At 40.7% G+C, this 14,686-nt stretch overlaps 1 protein-coding gene across 3 annotated transcripts in view; it reads left to right on the top strand.

Annotated features, from left to right (window-relative positions):
• Positions 1-13,895, top strand: part of DHX35 (DEAH-box helicase 35) — a 35,458-nt gene extending 21,563 nt beyond the window's left edge. For 2 of the 3 annotated variants that reach the window (XM_064465763.1, XM_064465761.1), the window contains 8 exons: positions 3,644-3,739; positions 4,106-4,200; positions 4,822-4,899; positions 6,053-6,182; positions 6,869-6,950; positions 7,499-7,570; positions 9,954-10,092; positions 12,615-13,895. In XM_064465763.1, the coding sequence (XP_064321833.1) occupies positions 3,644-3,739; positions 4,106-4,200; positions 4,822-4,899; positions 6,053-6,182; positions 6,869-6,950; positions 7,499-7,570; positions 9,954-10,092; positions 12,615-12,659 (737 nt within the window). In that variant the 3' untranslated portion in view covers positions 12,660-13,895. The remainder of the gene's footprint in view (positions 1-3,643; positions 3,740-4,105; positions 4,201-4,821; positions 4,900-6,052; positions 6,183-6,868; positions 6,951-7,498; positions 7,571-9,953; positions 10,093-12,614) is intronic. The other variant, XM_064465762.1, reaches the window with a different exon arrangement.
• Positions 13,896-14,686: the final 791 nt, after the last annotated feature.

The following is a 14,686-nucleotide window of genomic DNA, read 5'->3' as shown; positions in this document are numbered from 1 at the left end:
TCTAATTTTGTTTATAGGAAGAACTATTGTTGGGTTTTTGACAGCTATTTAATTTTTTTGAATGCAACAAACTTAAACAAAGCAAACTTGACACAAGAACGAGTAATCAAAATGAAATTGACTTTAACTCAGTGTTTGAAGTTAATTCAAAGTTAACAATATTTGCTCCATAATGTAAACATGATGAAAAGGATAGTGTAAAGAGGGTTGTGTAAGTTTTGGAAGCTTCCAGAGGCATGTGGCTGTTTTTACATCACTTACAAATGCTGTGTTGTAACTTGCGGCACTTTGTTCCCTTTTTATTCTCATGGAGCTGTAACTCTGCTTGGCCGTGATTTTGCTCTGTGCTGATTCAGTTCCATCTCGCAAAGGAGGGTTTCACTTAAGGCACTTGGTTCTTGGCAACCTTTTCAAGCTTGGAACAAGGACCTTACAGTGGCTCAGAAACATGTTGCAAGGATGAATTCACAGCCAAGACCACCTTAGGGAAATGGAGAGGAAAGGTCAATAAACTCACTGATTAGCTGTTTGATGTTTTGGCAAAAGTGTGATGCTCATGGTAGTAGCTTCCCAGGAAAGTACAGAGCTGTTACTCTCTTGGCCTCTCGGCTCTTGTAGCAAAGCAGAGAAGTGCTGATGTTGGTGTTTAAGATGGAAAGAAATGTGTGTGCCTCTGTGTGTGGTATATGGATTAGCTCCTCAGTTTTTGCTGAAGTTTAAGGTTTTAGGTGGTTTATTATGGAGATTTTATATAAGTAGCAGAGGTGAAGCTGCCCAAGCGTTGGCAGGTGCAGTGAGGATTGAATTTCTCTTATGCAGGTATGAGCATGTATTTCATATTTGCATTGCAATAGCATATGAACGTGCAGTTTAGGGTCAGGACCCTATTGTGCCAATGCAGTGCCAACAAGGTAACTTGTGCAGAGCGGACCCTCTTAAGGTTGAGATAGTTCTGTTGAATAATCACATCACTGTTTTTAGACAGATCATTTTTACAGTGCCGCAAGCTGGTTACATCAGGAGTATCTCTTCTCAGCCTTCTCCTTTGTCCCTTTGAAAGTCTGAGTTGTCAGCTGGCATTCGTTGTTTTAAAGCTTAATTTAGGAGGCAAATAAGCAGGTAAAAAGTGGCTTTATTTTTAGCTTTATTTCAGATCCAAGATTTTGTTGAATATTTATAAGTTGTCACCTATCAGAAACAACCACTCAAGAGAGTGTTTTTATTCCCTCAGCCCATCACATACTAGCGGGTGTTACTTGAAAGTTTTTAGTGCCACAGTGCTTGAATAATCTCTCCTGAGCATGTTCAATAAAAATCTTTGCGGTATCTTTTTCTAAGATCTCCAGTTTCCTATATATATGGATACAATGGTTGCTTCCAAGATTATATCAAGGAAACTTTTACCTATTCCAAACTAGTATCCATTGCAGGCCTTTTGTGTATATTCAGGCTTAGTGCTGCAAAGGCATCTGTGCACAAGCTCTATTTATATCCATGCAAAATTGCATTGAGATTTGTAGGATTCAGCAGAAGCTGAAGGGTTTTGGCTTGATGCACCTGGAGAAAATTAGAAAGATGGTAATATCTCCTTTTTCCTACTTGGGAATGCTGTTATCTTTCTGTAGATGAAAGGCAGCGTATTCTAAGCTATTAGTTGTGGTAGCACTTAAACTTCTCATATTGCACCGGTGCCCTGGTTTCAGCTGGGATAGAGTTAAATTTCTTCGTAGTAGCTAGTACGGGGCTATATTTTAGATTTGTGCTGGAAACTGGTGATAACGCGGAGATGTTTTAGTTGTTGCTGAGTAGCGCTTGCACTGGTCAAGGACTGTTTCAGCTCCCCGTGCTCTGCCAGGGGCACAAGGAGCTGGGAGGGGGCACAGCCAGGACAGTGACCCCACCTGGCCAACGGGATATTCCATGCCATATGGCGTCATGCTCAGCACGTAGAGCTGGGGGGGGGAGGAGGAAGGGGGGACATTGGGAGTGATGGCGTTTGTCTTCCCAAGTCACCGTTCCGCGTGACGGAGCCCTGCTTTCCTGGGGACGGCTGAGCACCCACCCTGCCTGTGGGAAGGAGTGAATGAATTCCTTGTTTTGCTTTGCTTCCGCGGGCAGCTTTTGCTTTACCTGTTACACTGCCTTTATCTCAACCCATGAGTTGCCTCACTTTTACTCTTCGGATTCTCTCCCCCATCCCACCAGGGGGGAGCGAGCGAGCGGCTGCGTGTGGCTGGGTTGCTGACTGGGGCAAACGGCAGTGGGTCAAATGAAAGCTATCATACCTTAATTTTTGCAGTTTCTGTGACTTTGTGTTTAAATATATTACTTCTTCATTTCACATAAGCTGCCTTTTGTACCTGTTTCTGGGAAAATACTGTGATGTTATGTGAAATGCCTGTTAGGTTTTGTTGAACAGTGTAGGGGTGTGGTGAGTGAATTACTCCATGGTCACAGTGAGCGAGATGATAGCATACCAAGTAATAAAGGAAAGTAAACACTTGATAGAGGTATCTGTGGGTTTAGGTATGCTGACATGAGCTATAGGAGACCTCATTCCTTGACCTGATCTGTGGTTTTGCTTTTCTCTGTGAAACATAGCTGAAATACAGCTGTGGGTTTTTGTCACCACACAGTTTGACAAATAATATGTTTATATAATGCATGGGCCACAGTTGTGTTTCCTCAGTCCACTCTGCTGTGGTTATTTATGCGATCTACAGTGCCCCAAAGTCCTACTATTGGGCTCTTGTTAGTCCCTCCTTTTGCAGCTTTTCTCTTGTGCTCTGCCTCCTTGTCGTACCTCATACAACTTGGCCCACTTGCAGTTTTCTTTTCTCTTTCAATTCTTGCTCTTTGCTGCCTTTCTTAGCAAGCTCTTCTTATTGTTTCGTGTGTATTCTTTTTTTTAATTCTATTTCCTATGTCCTCTTGCAAAGAAAACGTTCTTCCATTTAAATTGTTCCCTGAAGTTTCAGCATGGTGCTCTGGATTAGAATATGACCTGGTGGTTTGCATGGGTAAACCTTGCTGCAGGTGTTTGACTGTAGGAAGCCATACAACTAAAATGCTAAACGTGCAGGGTTGCTCGCTGATACCTGGGAATCGAAAAGCAAGCTGTCATGCCTACCCCTGTTCCATCACCGGTAAAAAGGTTACAGCTGGAACATGGCTGACAGTTTAGTTAGTGATGCATGAGGCGGACTAAGCTGTAGAGAATCTTCCTCAGCTGCATATCTCTAGTTTGGATTATATTATAGTTAAATTATTTTTCTCTGTGACCTTAGCAGATGTGACTCATAAAAATGACACCCTACATGCCCGGCCCCAGTAGAGCTTCCTGTTTCTACAATTATGCCCGTTCCGTAATTATGCCCTTTTTGAATCCTCATCAGGACTCCTGCTTCCCATCACCACGAACAAAGATGTTGCTAAATACTTGAAAAGGAGATGCATGAGTCTAACAGCTAACAGGCACTCTGGCCATTGCATTAAACCAAGCTTAAGTGTACATTCAGCAATTTAGGTGTACTTGCTATATTTTAGCTCTTAATTCTGCTCCTTAGTACACCTTAAATTCCTAAACAAGACTTTCTGTGCTACTTCTGCCTGTATCACAGCTACATTTATTAATATACTGTAGGTTTGGATATGCACTGCCGTTTAACAGAGCCTCTTGGAATGAGAATAGCAGAGTTTCCTCTGAATCCTATGTTTGCAAAGATGCTTCTGGAATCAGGTAGGAGGAAAAAAACCAGATTTTTTTCACAGTCTTGTGCTGAGTAGAGGATATTGCCTCTAGTGACTGGAGTGTAGTATTAGACATTCGCTCAACTTGAAACAAACTGTATGCTTCAACTTGGTATGGTGTTTAGTGAAAAGAATTAAACTCATGGACCTCTCAAATAATAAGTCTAACACATTTGTCTTCTAAGTTTTACATTAAAAACATTCACTGTTATACTAAAAAAAATACAGGAGTTTAGGCATTTTGGTTTTATATGGTGTAAAAATATAATCTGATACTTTTCCTTGTTATTCTGTATGGGGATAAGTTGAATGGAGGAACTATTTCCTTTACTGAATTTCTCCACTTACTCCTCAGGAAATTTTGGCTGCTCCCAGGAGATTTTGACAATTGCTGCCATGATGCAGATTCAGAACATCTTTGTGATCCCTCCAAATCAGAAAGCTCAGGCTGTAAGTTCAGTTGTGTCTCATCTTTTTGTTAGTTCCACATTTCTGGACTTTTTGCCAAGTATTTTGTTGATAGCCGTTACAGACTTCAGGTTTGTATGAAGGTGAAGCAAGGTCTTGAACTGTACCTACTGGTTATAGGTAAAAGAAACTGAGTAACAGTGGGAATCCTGGAGTCCCTTAACTAGTGTTAAAAGCCACCTTCTGAGAACCAGAAACATGAAGGGTTACAGATCAATATTGGTCAGCATAAGGGTTTGTGGGGGAGAAAACCCCCCAGACAAAATAACCAAACCTCCCCAAACACCACTTCCTTTCAGTAGGAACAAAAAAAGATACTATTAAGATATAGGAAATTTTTTAGACGTAGCAGGAGCCTCATTTTAATGCATTCCTATGTTGGATTTTGCAGGTTCATTTTCAGGTTATTTTTCTAATTCCAGTTTTAAAAGTGCTCCTGAATAGAGGTGGGCTAGTAAAATATTGCTGTTGCCTAGAGGAACTGTGCTGTATGGCAAGAGTTTTGATAGTCACCAGGCAATACGCAGATGATGGGAACTGAGTGTATTGGGTGTGACTTTTGCAAAAATCTATCTGCCTATAAAAATATTTCTTCTTCTCCAGGCCAGGCAGCACAGAAAGTTTGCTGTGGAAGAAGGTGATCATCTCACTATGCTTAATGTTTATGAAGCCTTTGTCAAAGTAAGTCAGTTCAGGTGTGTGTGGATTTGCAGGAAAGGGAAGAACTTGAAGTCCTCAGTTCTGATTCTGGAAGTTCTAGATATAGCATCCTCAAAGCTGAGGACTTACCAAGTCTATTAAGTGAAGCTTCTGCTTTAAAAGATAATGTGGTCATATTTTGCCACAGACATTCTGTAGTTCCTCTGAACGGAGGATAGAAAGAATTTGGCTTGGGTACGACACAGAAGTCTTATGGGTAGACAACTGTATTTTCGAGGAGGCTAGGATTTTTGAAAGGACCTGGGAAAAACAGATATGCAAATTCCAAATGAAATCCATATCCTGTCATCTTTTCTATAGGCGTATCTGAATTTTACCAATGATTTTTTATAAAAATTGACTCATTGAACATCATATCCTCTTTTTCATTGACCTTATATACTTATCCTGAGGTTTAACACCAATCTTAACACTCATCTGTAAGCTGAGTTTTTACTTAGCGGTTTTGAAGTGCTATACCTATTTGGGAGAAGTATGTTTTGCTGGTATAAAGCACTTCTGTAATGATGTACTTGCAGAAGTGTTGAGCTGAAGCAGTATAACCACTCAAGTGTTTAAAAGACGGCTTCCCCCTCCCCAGCCCCAAAGCAATCAATCAGGCGTCAACTGAAATTTTGCCATTTAAATTTTATATCTGCCTAATTCTCATAGAAACAGCCAAATGCAGAGGCTCTTGGAGTAAGTACTAGCTTCTGGAGACGTAGTTCTTTGCATAGAGAAGACCACTGAAAACAGTTTACAGAGGTTATTTTGTTTACATTTTGAGATTGAAGACAGACTAGTTTATGATATGATGCATTTGAGTGTGAGAATGGAATGACCGATGCTATTCTCTTTCACCACATATGAAGAAATGAAGCACATCTGTTTGAAAATACCCCATGGCATTTGTTCTGCTACTATTTAGATGTTATTTGAAACATGTTTTTAGTTGCTGGTGTTATGTGCCCTTGTTAGTTGCTATGTAAATCGGTAACTTTCAGGGAAAACTACAATAAATATGTTGGAGTAGACAGAATAAAACAGAACAAGACTATGTGATCCAAAAAAGATTGGGTTTTGTTTTGCTGATGGTATTTAATTGTAATTTTTTCTATTCTTCTTTACGGTACAGCACAGCAAGAGCTCTCAGTGGTGTCAGGAACATTTTCTGAACTACAAAGGGCTTGTTAGAGCTTCTGTTGTAAGAGAGCAGCTGAAAAAGCTTCTCGTCCGCTTTAAAGTGCCAAAGAAGTCCAGTGAAGGTGAAATTCTTTTTAAACTGTTGTCCAAAACATGTTGATGGTAGTCTCCAAATTGCCAGTTCGCTTCCTGCTTTTCTTGTAACCTTTGAAGTATTTTCTCCCTGGCCGAAAAATAATGTTAATTAAAACCAAATTTTTTTTTCCTACAAATGACTGTAGAAGAGCATTTTAGCCCATTTTTACAATTAATGTTTAGTCCAGTCTTCATTAGTTAAGTTTTCCAGCAAGAGATCATCACCACTGATTATATATTTAATGGACAGATTTGCCAAGAGTCATAAATAGGTCACCCCATTCCCTCTTTTGACTTTTCAAAAAGCCATTTTTCTAGTATGTTCAAAACAATGGACAGTCATTGGGCTCTGATTTCCAGCAGCACTGCGCGCGCGTGGGTGGCTGGTCTTCAGCACTTACCTCTAACTTCTCTGCATAGCTGTCACACAAGGTTGCTCTAAGGCCTATGAAGCCATCTTCATGGACATACCAGTGCCAACAGTAGTTTTCTGTGTAGTAATTTTGATTTGCTGTGAAATTAAAGTTGAAAGAGATTGCAGGGCTTGTCTGCCTTCAAGCCTTTGCTATTAAAGCCTGATTTGGAGTGAAAAGTTGTTTGAGATGATTAAGTGGTATTTTAGGGATTTTTGCCATTCCATTGACTCATTTTACATAAAAATTCTTTTTTTCAGGTGATCCAGATCCTGTTTTGAGATGCATAGTTTCTGGATTCTTTGCTAACGCAGCTAAATTCCACTCTACTGGAGCTTACAGGTAAATATATATATAGCTTTGTTACAACTGTTGCTTAGTTTAAAATCTCCTTTGACTGGACACGTCTAAGTATAACCAACAAACAGATGCTTCTCTAGACACCTGCAATAAGAAACATGTAGTGTTTGATTTACTAAATATTTGAAGTTTTGTGTCTTCAAACCGCTTCAATGTTTCTTTCCTCTTTGGCAAATAGAAATAGAGTTATTGATGGTTGGAAGCTGTTACTAATAGTAATTAGCTTGTGTTGATACAAGCAAGTACAGTGTCTCTTTGTAGCACTCCCAGTGCACTGTATAGAAGCCTGAAACTCTACTTTTTCATTTAACGCAGGTAGAACCCTTTTAGAACATTAAATTATCATTCTTCCTTTGGCCAAGATTTAAGCCTGGTTTAATCTGAAAGCCTGCTCATTAAATGCAAATGTTTCTAATTTGCTCCAGCTCTTTCATTGTTGCCTTTTATTGAACATTCTTACTGGGGGTGAAAGGAACCAAATGTTAGGCAATAAATAGATGCACGATCTGAAATAGTATCTTGCTTTCAAGGACTATCCGCGATGACCATGAACTTCATATCCACCCCACTTCAGTGTTGTACGCAGAGAAACCTCCACGCTGGTAAGTTAAAGCTGCTCTCACTTGCTTTGCGATCTTTACAAGACATTCTCAGCATCCAGATGTTTTCATGAATGACTTTTCTCTGTCAGTGGAGGAATAGATGAGGAAGGTCACAGCTCCTACAGAGAAAATTCAACTGGTATAACCTTTGCAGCTTTTTGTAGGCAGTATCCAAATAAATCAGGGAAAGAGAGTGACGTTTAACTGTCAGAAAAACCTGCAGAAGTTGGAAAGCAGAGTCAGGTGACCCTTTTTTACTAGGGCACCATATTTTGCACTGCAGATTGCTCCCCGAGTGGTCTCTGTACCTAGAGAGAACTAGGATTAATTTACTTTTATTAAGCCTATTAAGTAAATGACCTGTCAAAGAGGTGCTGCAGTAATTGCAAATGGCTTGCTAGGAGAGGGCATCCATGTCAGACGCATGATGAAAAAAGTTTGAGAGCAGTTATAGCTGTCTAGCAGACTGAAGAAAGAAGTGGTTGTACTTTCATACTAGCTGGGATATCACAATTCCATTTGTGTGTCAAAGGTTCTCAGATAACAATCAGAAATGTGATTCTAACATTCTGACAGGTCAGCATGATCAACCTGAAGTATTTGGACTTGTGCCCTTCTTTGCCTGTTGCTGAGACTTCAAAGGATAAACTTGGCCAGTGTCACCCGTTACCTCTGAATTTGGGCTCCTACACACATTGTGGAGGGTTTGCAGAAGTGTGACTGATTGGAACTTGGCCATCGGTTGCATTGGCTCGCAAAATAAAAATGAGTCCAGCTCACTTGTTCTTAACTGTACCAGTTCTTCAGGGCTGAGTTGAGCGGAGTGTAGCTAAAGTAATTTTTGCCACTGAGACTCACCTAATTAGCTGCTGTTTTGCCAGTTTTTTTAACCTTCTGTCACTGCTATTAAAAGTAAAACACAACTTTTTTGAAATAGTAAAAATGCTTTGCAGATACACTTCTGAAATTTTCTAACTTACAGTAGGTAACATCCTGAAAGAGGTTGGGTTATGGAAGAGTGGCAGGCAGTAAGAAGAATAAATTGAGAAGAAATTAATTCGGAAAGGAAGTCTAGTGGTAGGAGAGTACTGGAAGGACTGTTTGCTCCAGCTCACACCTCCTCCAGGGCTCAGCTTTTGGATGACAAGTCCTCAGCATGGAGCTTCCATCCCAGCCGTGGGCACTTCCAGACATATAGAAAAGCAGAACTGCAGGCAGTTAGCTGGAAATCTTGACTGGCAAAACCTTAAGACTGCTTCACAGCCTGTTTGCTGTTGGTGGCAGCAGTATCGCTGGAGTTTTGGGGAATACTGATTCTGAGCTTAAATCTCTTTGTGGATCCCTGTGTTGCAGAACAGGCACAGAGCTGTCTTCCAACGCCGTGTGGGATTGCCACCGCCAACCTAAAGGTGCCGCTGGCTCGTGGCATCCTATAAGACAGGAGTTTAACTGGCTCAGCAGCCCTAGTTTCAGTGCTTCTGCTACCTGGGCACCCATCCTATACTGAGGGCTTCAATCCTCTGTCTGTTACAAGTGTACATAAAATGTGTTCTCATTCTTTTTTTGTTTTCCTCAGATTTCTCTTTAGTTGTATTAGTTGATATGTCTTGGGCTGCCTTTGGCAGAGAAGGGAATTTTGGACTCTTTCCTCTTTGCTTTTGAGAGCAAAATACCAATTAATGACAGACCACAAACCTTGTGGGTTTGCAGCTCTACTGTGTATAGAAGGCAGATAATGACTTATGGTTTTGGTGACTAACCCTTCCGCGCGTGGGCTTGCGCTTCCTCGGTAAAAACAACTTTCCCTGATGAAGGGTGACTTCAGAAATAGGTTGCCCATGCTGGCAGCAGGGATTGAGTCCACATGGCTGGCTGTTTCTGAATCTCTTGCCAGAAGATGTTCTGGCAGCAGTTAAAGCTGATTTCTTCCTCTAATCCTTATCTTGCTTGTCTGCAGACAGGCACCAGGGATAGTCGTGCTGTGATTTGTGCCCTACTTGTTACAGGTCCAGGGTTTTGGTGCTTCTGACATCCTTCCTCATGATACCATGCAGTAACTAATATTCTCTCTTCCAAAGCATCTGTTTCGAGTCTCCCTTGGCCTCATTACAAGAAATATTCCTTCTTTCATACCTTGCATTCATGTGTTCTGGTAGTATGTGAAGGTGTGTTTAATGGCAGTCTAAAGGTTGTCTTAATGTAGACTACTCTGAACAACCAGAGGGAAAGAAGAGGCTGTATTATAACTTAGACTCTTGTCACTCCCTGAATCCTGCCTCCGGCATCACGTATGTGAAACTGTCTAAACATGCTGTTAATCATCGCTCCCCACATGGCGTTACAGCAAACACTTTTTTTTTTTCTTTTTTTCCCTTTCTCCTAGGGTAGTGTACAATGAGGTCATACAGACTGCTAAATATTACATGAGAGACGTGACTGCCGTTGAATCTGCATGGCTTTTGGAACTGGCACCCCATTTTTACCAGCAAGGAACGGTACGGAATCGGCATAAAGCCCAAACGGTACCATTGCTGTATTAGCAGCTCTTGTATCTGAACTTTTTAAGTGTTTATGTTTTGTCGTTGTCTATTTAATGGTACAAAAATGAATTTGGTTTTGTTTATTGTAGTGGTTTTAATATAAAGAAAGAGGATAATAAATTGATGCATGAAAGCTTTTTCCCTATTATCCACCCAACAGACACAATCTCAGAGTTACAAAACAGTGTATCGCTCCGGTAAATGAAGCCTTCGACCATTTTACACTTGAATATAGGCACTTGGTAGCACTTCTGAGCAGTGCTGTAGCTAGGCAGTGGTCATACTTTGCACAGTCATTTTGGAGGAGTCTCTGCATGCTTTGCAAATGTTTGTGCAAATTCTGAGGCTTTTTTTGAGCATTAATTATGTTTACTGCAAAAAAATCAGCTCTGAACCCTTCAAACTTGAAATGGCAAAGAACAGCTGCTATTTGTACAACCTTTATTGCAAATTCTGTTGTGTGTGATACACCTACCTTTTCTTTACAAGTATCTGTTAATGGTTGTCACCATCCTTTATCAACTCTGTTCCCTGTGAATCTGTCAATCTAGATTTATTCACTGGCCATTCTGAGAACTGGACTGGTATTAAATATTATCTAAATTTTGGTTATGCTGGAGCTGTTGATACCACATTGCATGCAAATACTGTACAGGCAAGATTGCCAAATTGATCTTGCATGTGAATTTCCCGTGGGAGATGAATAACTACTGAGCTTTATAGTCTAAATTAGTGAAGTATTTCCAAAATACTGAGTGAAAAAATGCGCTTGTGTATCAGACCTGTGCAAAACAAGAGATCAGTTCATGCATATGAGCAGCCATGTTGCAGAAGTGGCTGATTTAAACATCTAGATTTAAACATCTGCTATGCTATTCGACTTTTCTGAGAATCTGATGTTTGTTTTCTTTCACTTCCTGGGGTTTCTGGAAAAAATAAAAACACCGTGGTGGTTGTTGCACCTTAGGACATACCTCTGTGGTTACAGTGTGCAGCAGCATTGGCATCTCTCCATGTAATTGACTTGAGAGGGTTGGGGGATTTTTAATGTTGAACCTGGATAATTCATCTCAGTTATCCACACAGTTACCTTCTATAAATGCACGTACTAAGTAGCTGAATATTTTCTGCCTTTTTTTCTAGAACACATTTGATAAAGGCAGCGATGAACCCTGAAGGGTAGACCCCTCAGTCTTTAGCTGCCCTTAAACATTCTGCAAGCACGGTGTAAAACCGAGATGAGCCAATGTGGCAGTTGTCTCAAATCTGCTCCTGGAATAATTAGTCCTTTTGACTCACCTATTTACATGTTGTAGCATCCCATACACAGCGCAACACCCCATTATGATATGACCTTTCCATGGGCTCAGTTTTGGGGTGAGGTTTTCCTTTAGGTAGGTGGTGTTGGGGAATGTGACTCAGTTACTTGTTCAGGCAAAACTTGCGTTGCTTTTTGTAAGTGAAGAGGGCTTCTCTTGAATAGTATTACCTACCTGGCTGAGAGGACATGTTTTTCAAGGTAGTACTGCTGCTGTTGTAGATATTCTATAAAATTCTATGAAATCTGAACCTAATTTTTACCATTGCCATCCTTCTGACTTGATAGAGATGAACCGAGTTTGCAGCATGACCCGAGCATTGCTTTCATCCTAAAATAAATGGAAGCTGTAGAGGATAGTGCTGGCTTTGAGGAAAATGATCTTTTCCAGTTTGGTCCGTTATCCTTATCAGCCAAAAGGCTTGTGTGTCTTTATGTTTTAAAATTAGAAATATTCCTCTTGTGTAAAGTTTTGAATTATACATGTAAATTTTGAATAAGCAAGCCATTGAAAGACATAGAAATTTATGCGAATTCATAGATATTCAGACCCTTTTTCTACTGCAGGATGCATCTTTGTGCTAATAAGAGATTCCTGAAATATGAACATTTTTATTCCTATATCAAGTTAAAAGCAAATTACATCTGAACAGGATTCTGTGTGAAAAGACGTTCCTCTGCAGCTCGATCGTGGTCTCAGTCAATTATGTCTCATTCCAAATTTTGTAGGACTTTGTGTTTTCATTCCACAGTTTTGTAGGCCTTTTTCTTTAAGAGCATAGAGGTTCAAGGGTCCAGTGCGGCTACAGCTGCAGTGTTAATACATCAGTTAAAATCTTGTACTTCATGTATGTACTCGTAGTGTTTATGCATGTGTTGTGGGGAGCACACGTCCCTTCCTGTGCATTTTTACATGCCGGCAACTTGCTTCCAGTGGGAAATTGTTCCTATGCTTGAAGTTAGCACACAACCACTAGAAGATGATATTTTATACCAAGCCAGAATATCACTTTGGGATACCTGTGGGGTTTTTTTTTATTTTAGGTTTATTTCAGCTATGTCAGTAACAAGCAGACCTTGGGAAGGGTGGTCTCTGATATTTGGGACTAAAGACTGAAAGCGTTCTAGTTGAAGATTTTTCTAATTGTGTATATGCTAAACAGTTTTTCTTTTCTTTTTCTTGCAGCATCTTTCCTTGAAAGCAAAAAGGGTTAAAGTAGATGACCACTGATTTGACGTGACTTAAGTCTTGCGACATCAGATGCAGAACCTACCAGTGATTTCAAGCTGGCTACAGTCCATTCAGCAGTCAGTTCATTAGCAATTCGATCTTACATCAACTTAAATGTTTAAATGCCTGCCAGGATCTGTAGGGGTTTATGCATGACCAGTACATTGTAAACCTATGTAGAGCTTGCATTGTGGACATTTTATTCTTTGCCTACTTGACCACTGTTGTTAATCTGGGCATGTTGCTCCTTTTAAATAGGTAGAGAAACAGTTTAAAAAGTAAGAGGACATACAGGACCACAAAAACCCAAAACCTTCAAGAAGGAAAGTGATTTCCTGGTGTGGTACGGCTGCCTTATGAGAGTGGGGAATAGGGTACCCTGCCTCCCATTACCTAGAGCACTGTGACAACTACCGGCCAAACTGAGACTGACTCCTCACAGCAGGAGCTCAGGGCAACGAACTCGCCCTTGAAGTGCAAGGGGCTGCCATGGAAACACTGATTTCATGTTGGACCATCCTGAACTGGTGCAGCTTGTGCTCCCAAGCAATAAAAGTCTCCTGCCTGAGGTCGAGCTGCCCCTGGCTCCCTGTGCTGTAACAGTCCTGTAGGCAGCTTTGTGTTAAAATGTCTTGCTTCTGCACATGGGAGTTGCTGTTTGGGGAGGGGGAGGAAGAGTAGCTCAGTATTTTTAAGAGGATTAATTTTTTGCTCAATCAGGGGACTGACACATATATTTGCAAACAATCAGATTCACAGATGAGGCTTTACTTTGTTTTTTTCTTTTCCTAACAAGAGAAAAGATGTTAGCCGCTCACTGCTTGGAAATATCCGAAGATTTCAGCAGGGGTATAACATCGAAAACTGTGTTTTAGCCTCTGTCATTCATGAAAATGTTCTGTCCTTGCCTGTAAGGAACACAGTCCTACATATTTCTTTTATTAAGAGTCTGTTCTGTGCTGCTTGGGACTCTTCATGTGTTACTGTAAGAGAAGGATGCTCTGAACAGTTGCTGCTTTGATCGGGACTCCATGGCTACGTTTCAGTAAGAGACTGTACCTTTTTGTGTTTTAACAAGACAGCTTGGATACATGTATTTATTTTTTCCAACCCTATTGATATTTATTTTAGAAACACATTGTTTGAAAATTTTATTTTTGTAAGGCAACTGATTTGGTGAATGCGTTTTTTGGCACGTTAACTATAATTTTGTTTTCTTTTTTTAAAAAAAAAGTGTGTAAATAGGCAAAAATTTCTACATAGAACAAACGCCTTCCTCGTCACAGGACTGCCTTGAAAACTTTCTTGAGAGCTTCTTTACCTTCTCCTTTCCGAACACCCGCAGAGAGAACATGTTCTGTCATGTGCAATGTGTGTTCTATGCGGTGGCTACGTCCTGACTGCCAGCACAAAAAGATGTACCCGTCTCCATGTATGGCACCAGCAGCATGACAAACCGTGTCACCTGCCTTGTTGTTTTCCCTGTGAGCCTCACCTTTGTATTACTCTCTCTCCTAGAATGGAAGCTCTTTGGGGCAGGGACTGTCTCCTAGCCAGAGCTCAGAGCAGGGCTGGCACTTACTAAAAAGATTCAATTTGTGGGTTTTTTTTCTCTTAAAGGATCGGAGAAAGAGCTGAATATGAAAACTTGTAAAATATCCATGTCTCTCTGTCCTCTGGAAATATTCTTAAGAAAAATAAAACCATTGAACCAAGGAAGCTTGAGAATGCCTCACTTCGGCCTGAGCGGTGGGTGATTTCCCAGCGTACTGGCTGGTTGTACTGCGCTGGTGTGAACCGTGCCGGGTTGTCGGCGGATGAGCACTTCATTTGCCAGTTCTGAGAACTGCGTTTGGTTCTGGAGAGCTCCCTCCTCCAGATGTACTTTCACCTGGCTGTACGTCTGCAAGATTTTGTCTTGGAATGATTGTGACTCCTGCTAAGTTACGAGCCCAGCGATGTGAAAGCTTTGCAGCATGCTGCAAGCAGTCGTACTTTTCTAAGAATGAGTGCAATAGGTCTTTGTA

The sequence above is a fragment of the Phalacrocorax carbo genome, chromosome 14, assembly GCF_963921805.1.
Source record: "Phalacrocorax carbo chromosome 14, bPhaCar2.1, whole genome shotgun sequence".
Classification (NCBI taxonomy): Eukaryota; Metazoa; Chordata; class Aves; order Suliformes; family Phalacrocoracidae; genus Phalacrocorax; species Phalacrocorax carbo.
Note: the sequence above shows the minus strand (reverse complement) of the source record. Positions and strands in the feature narration are given on the sequence as shown.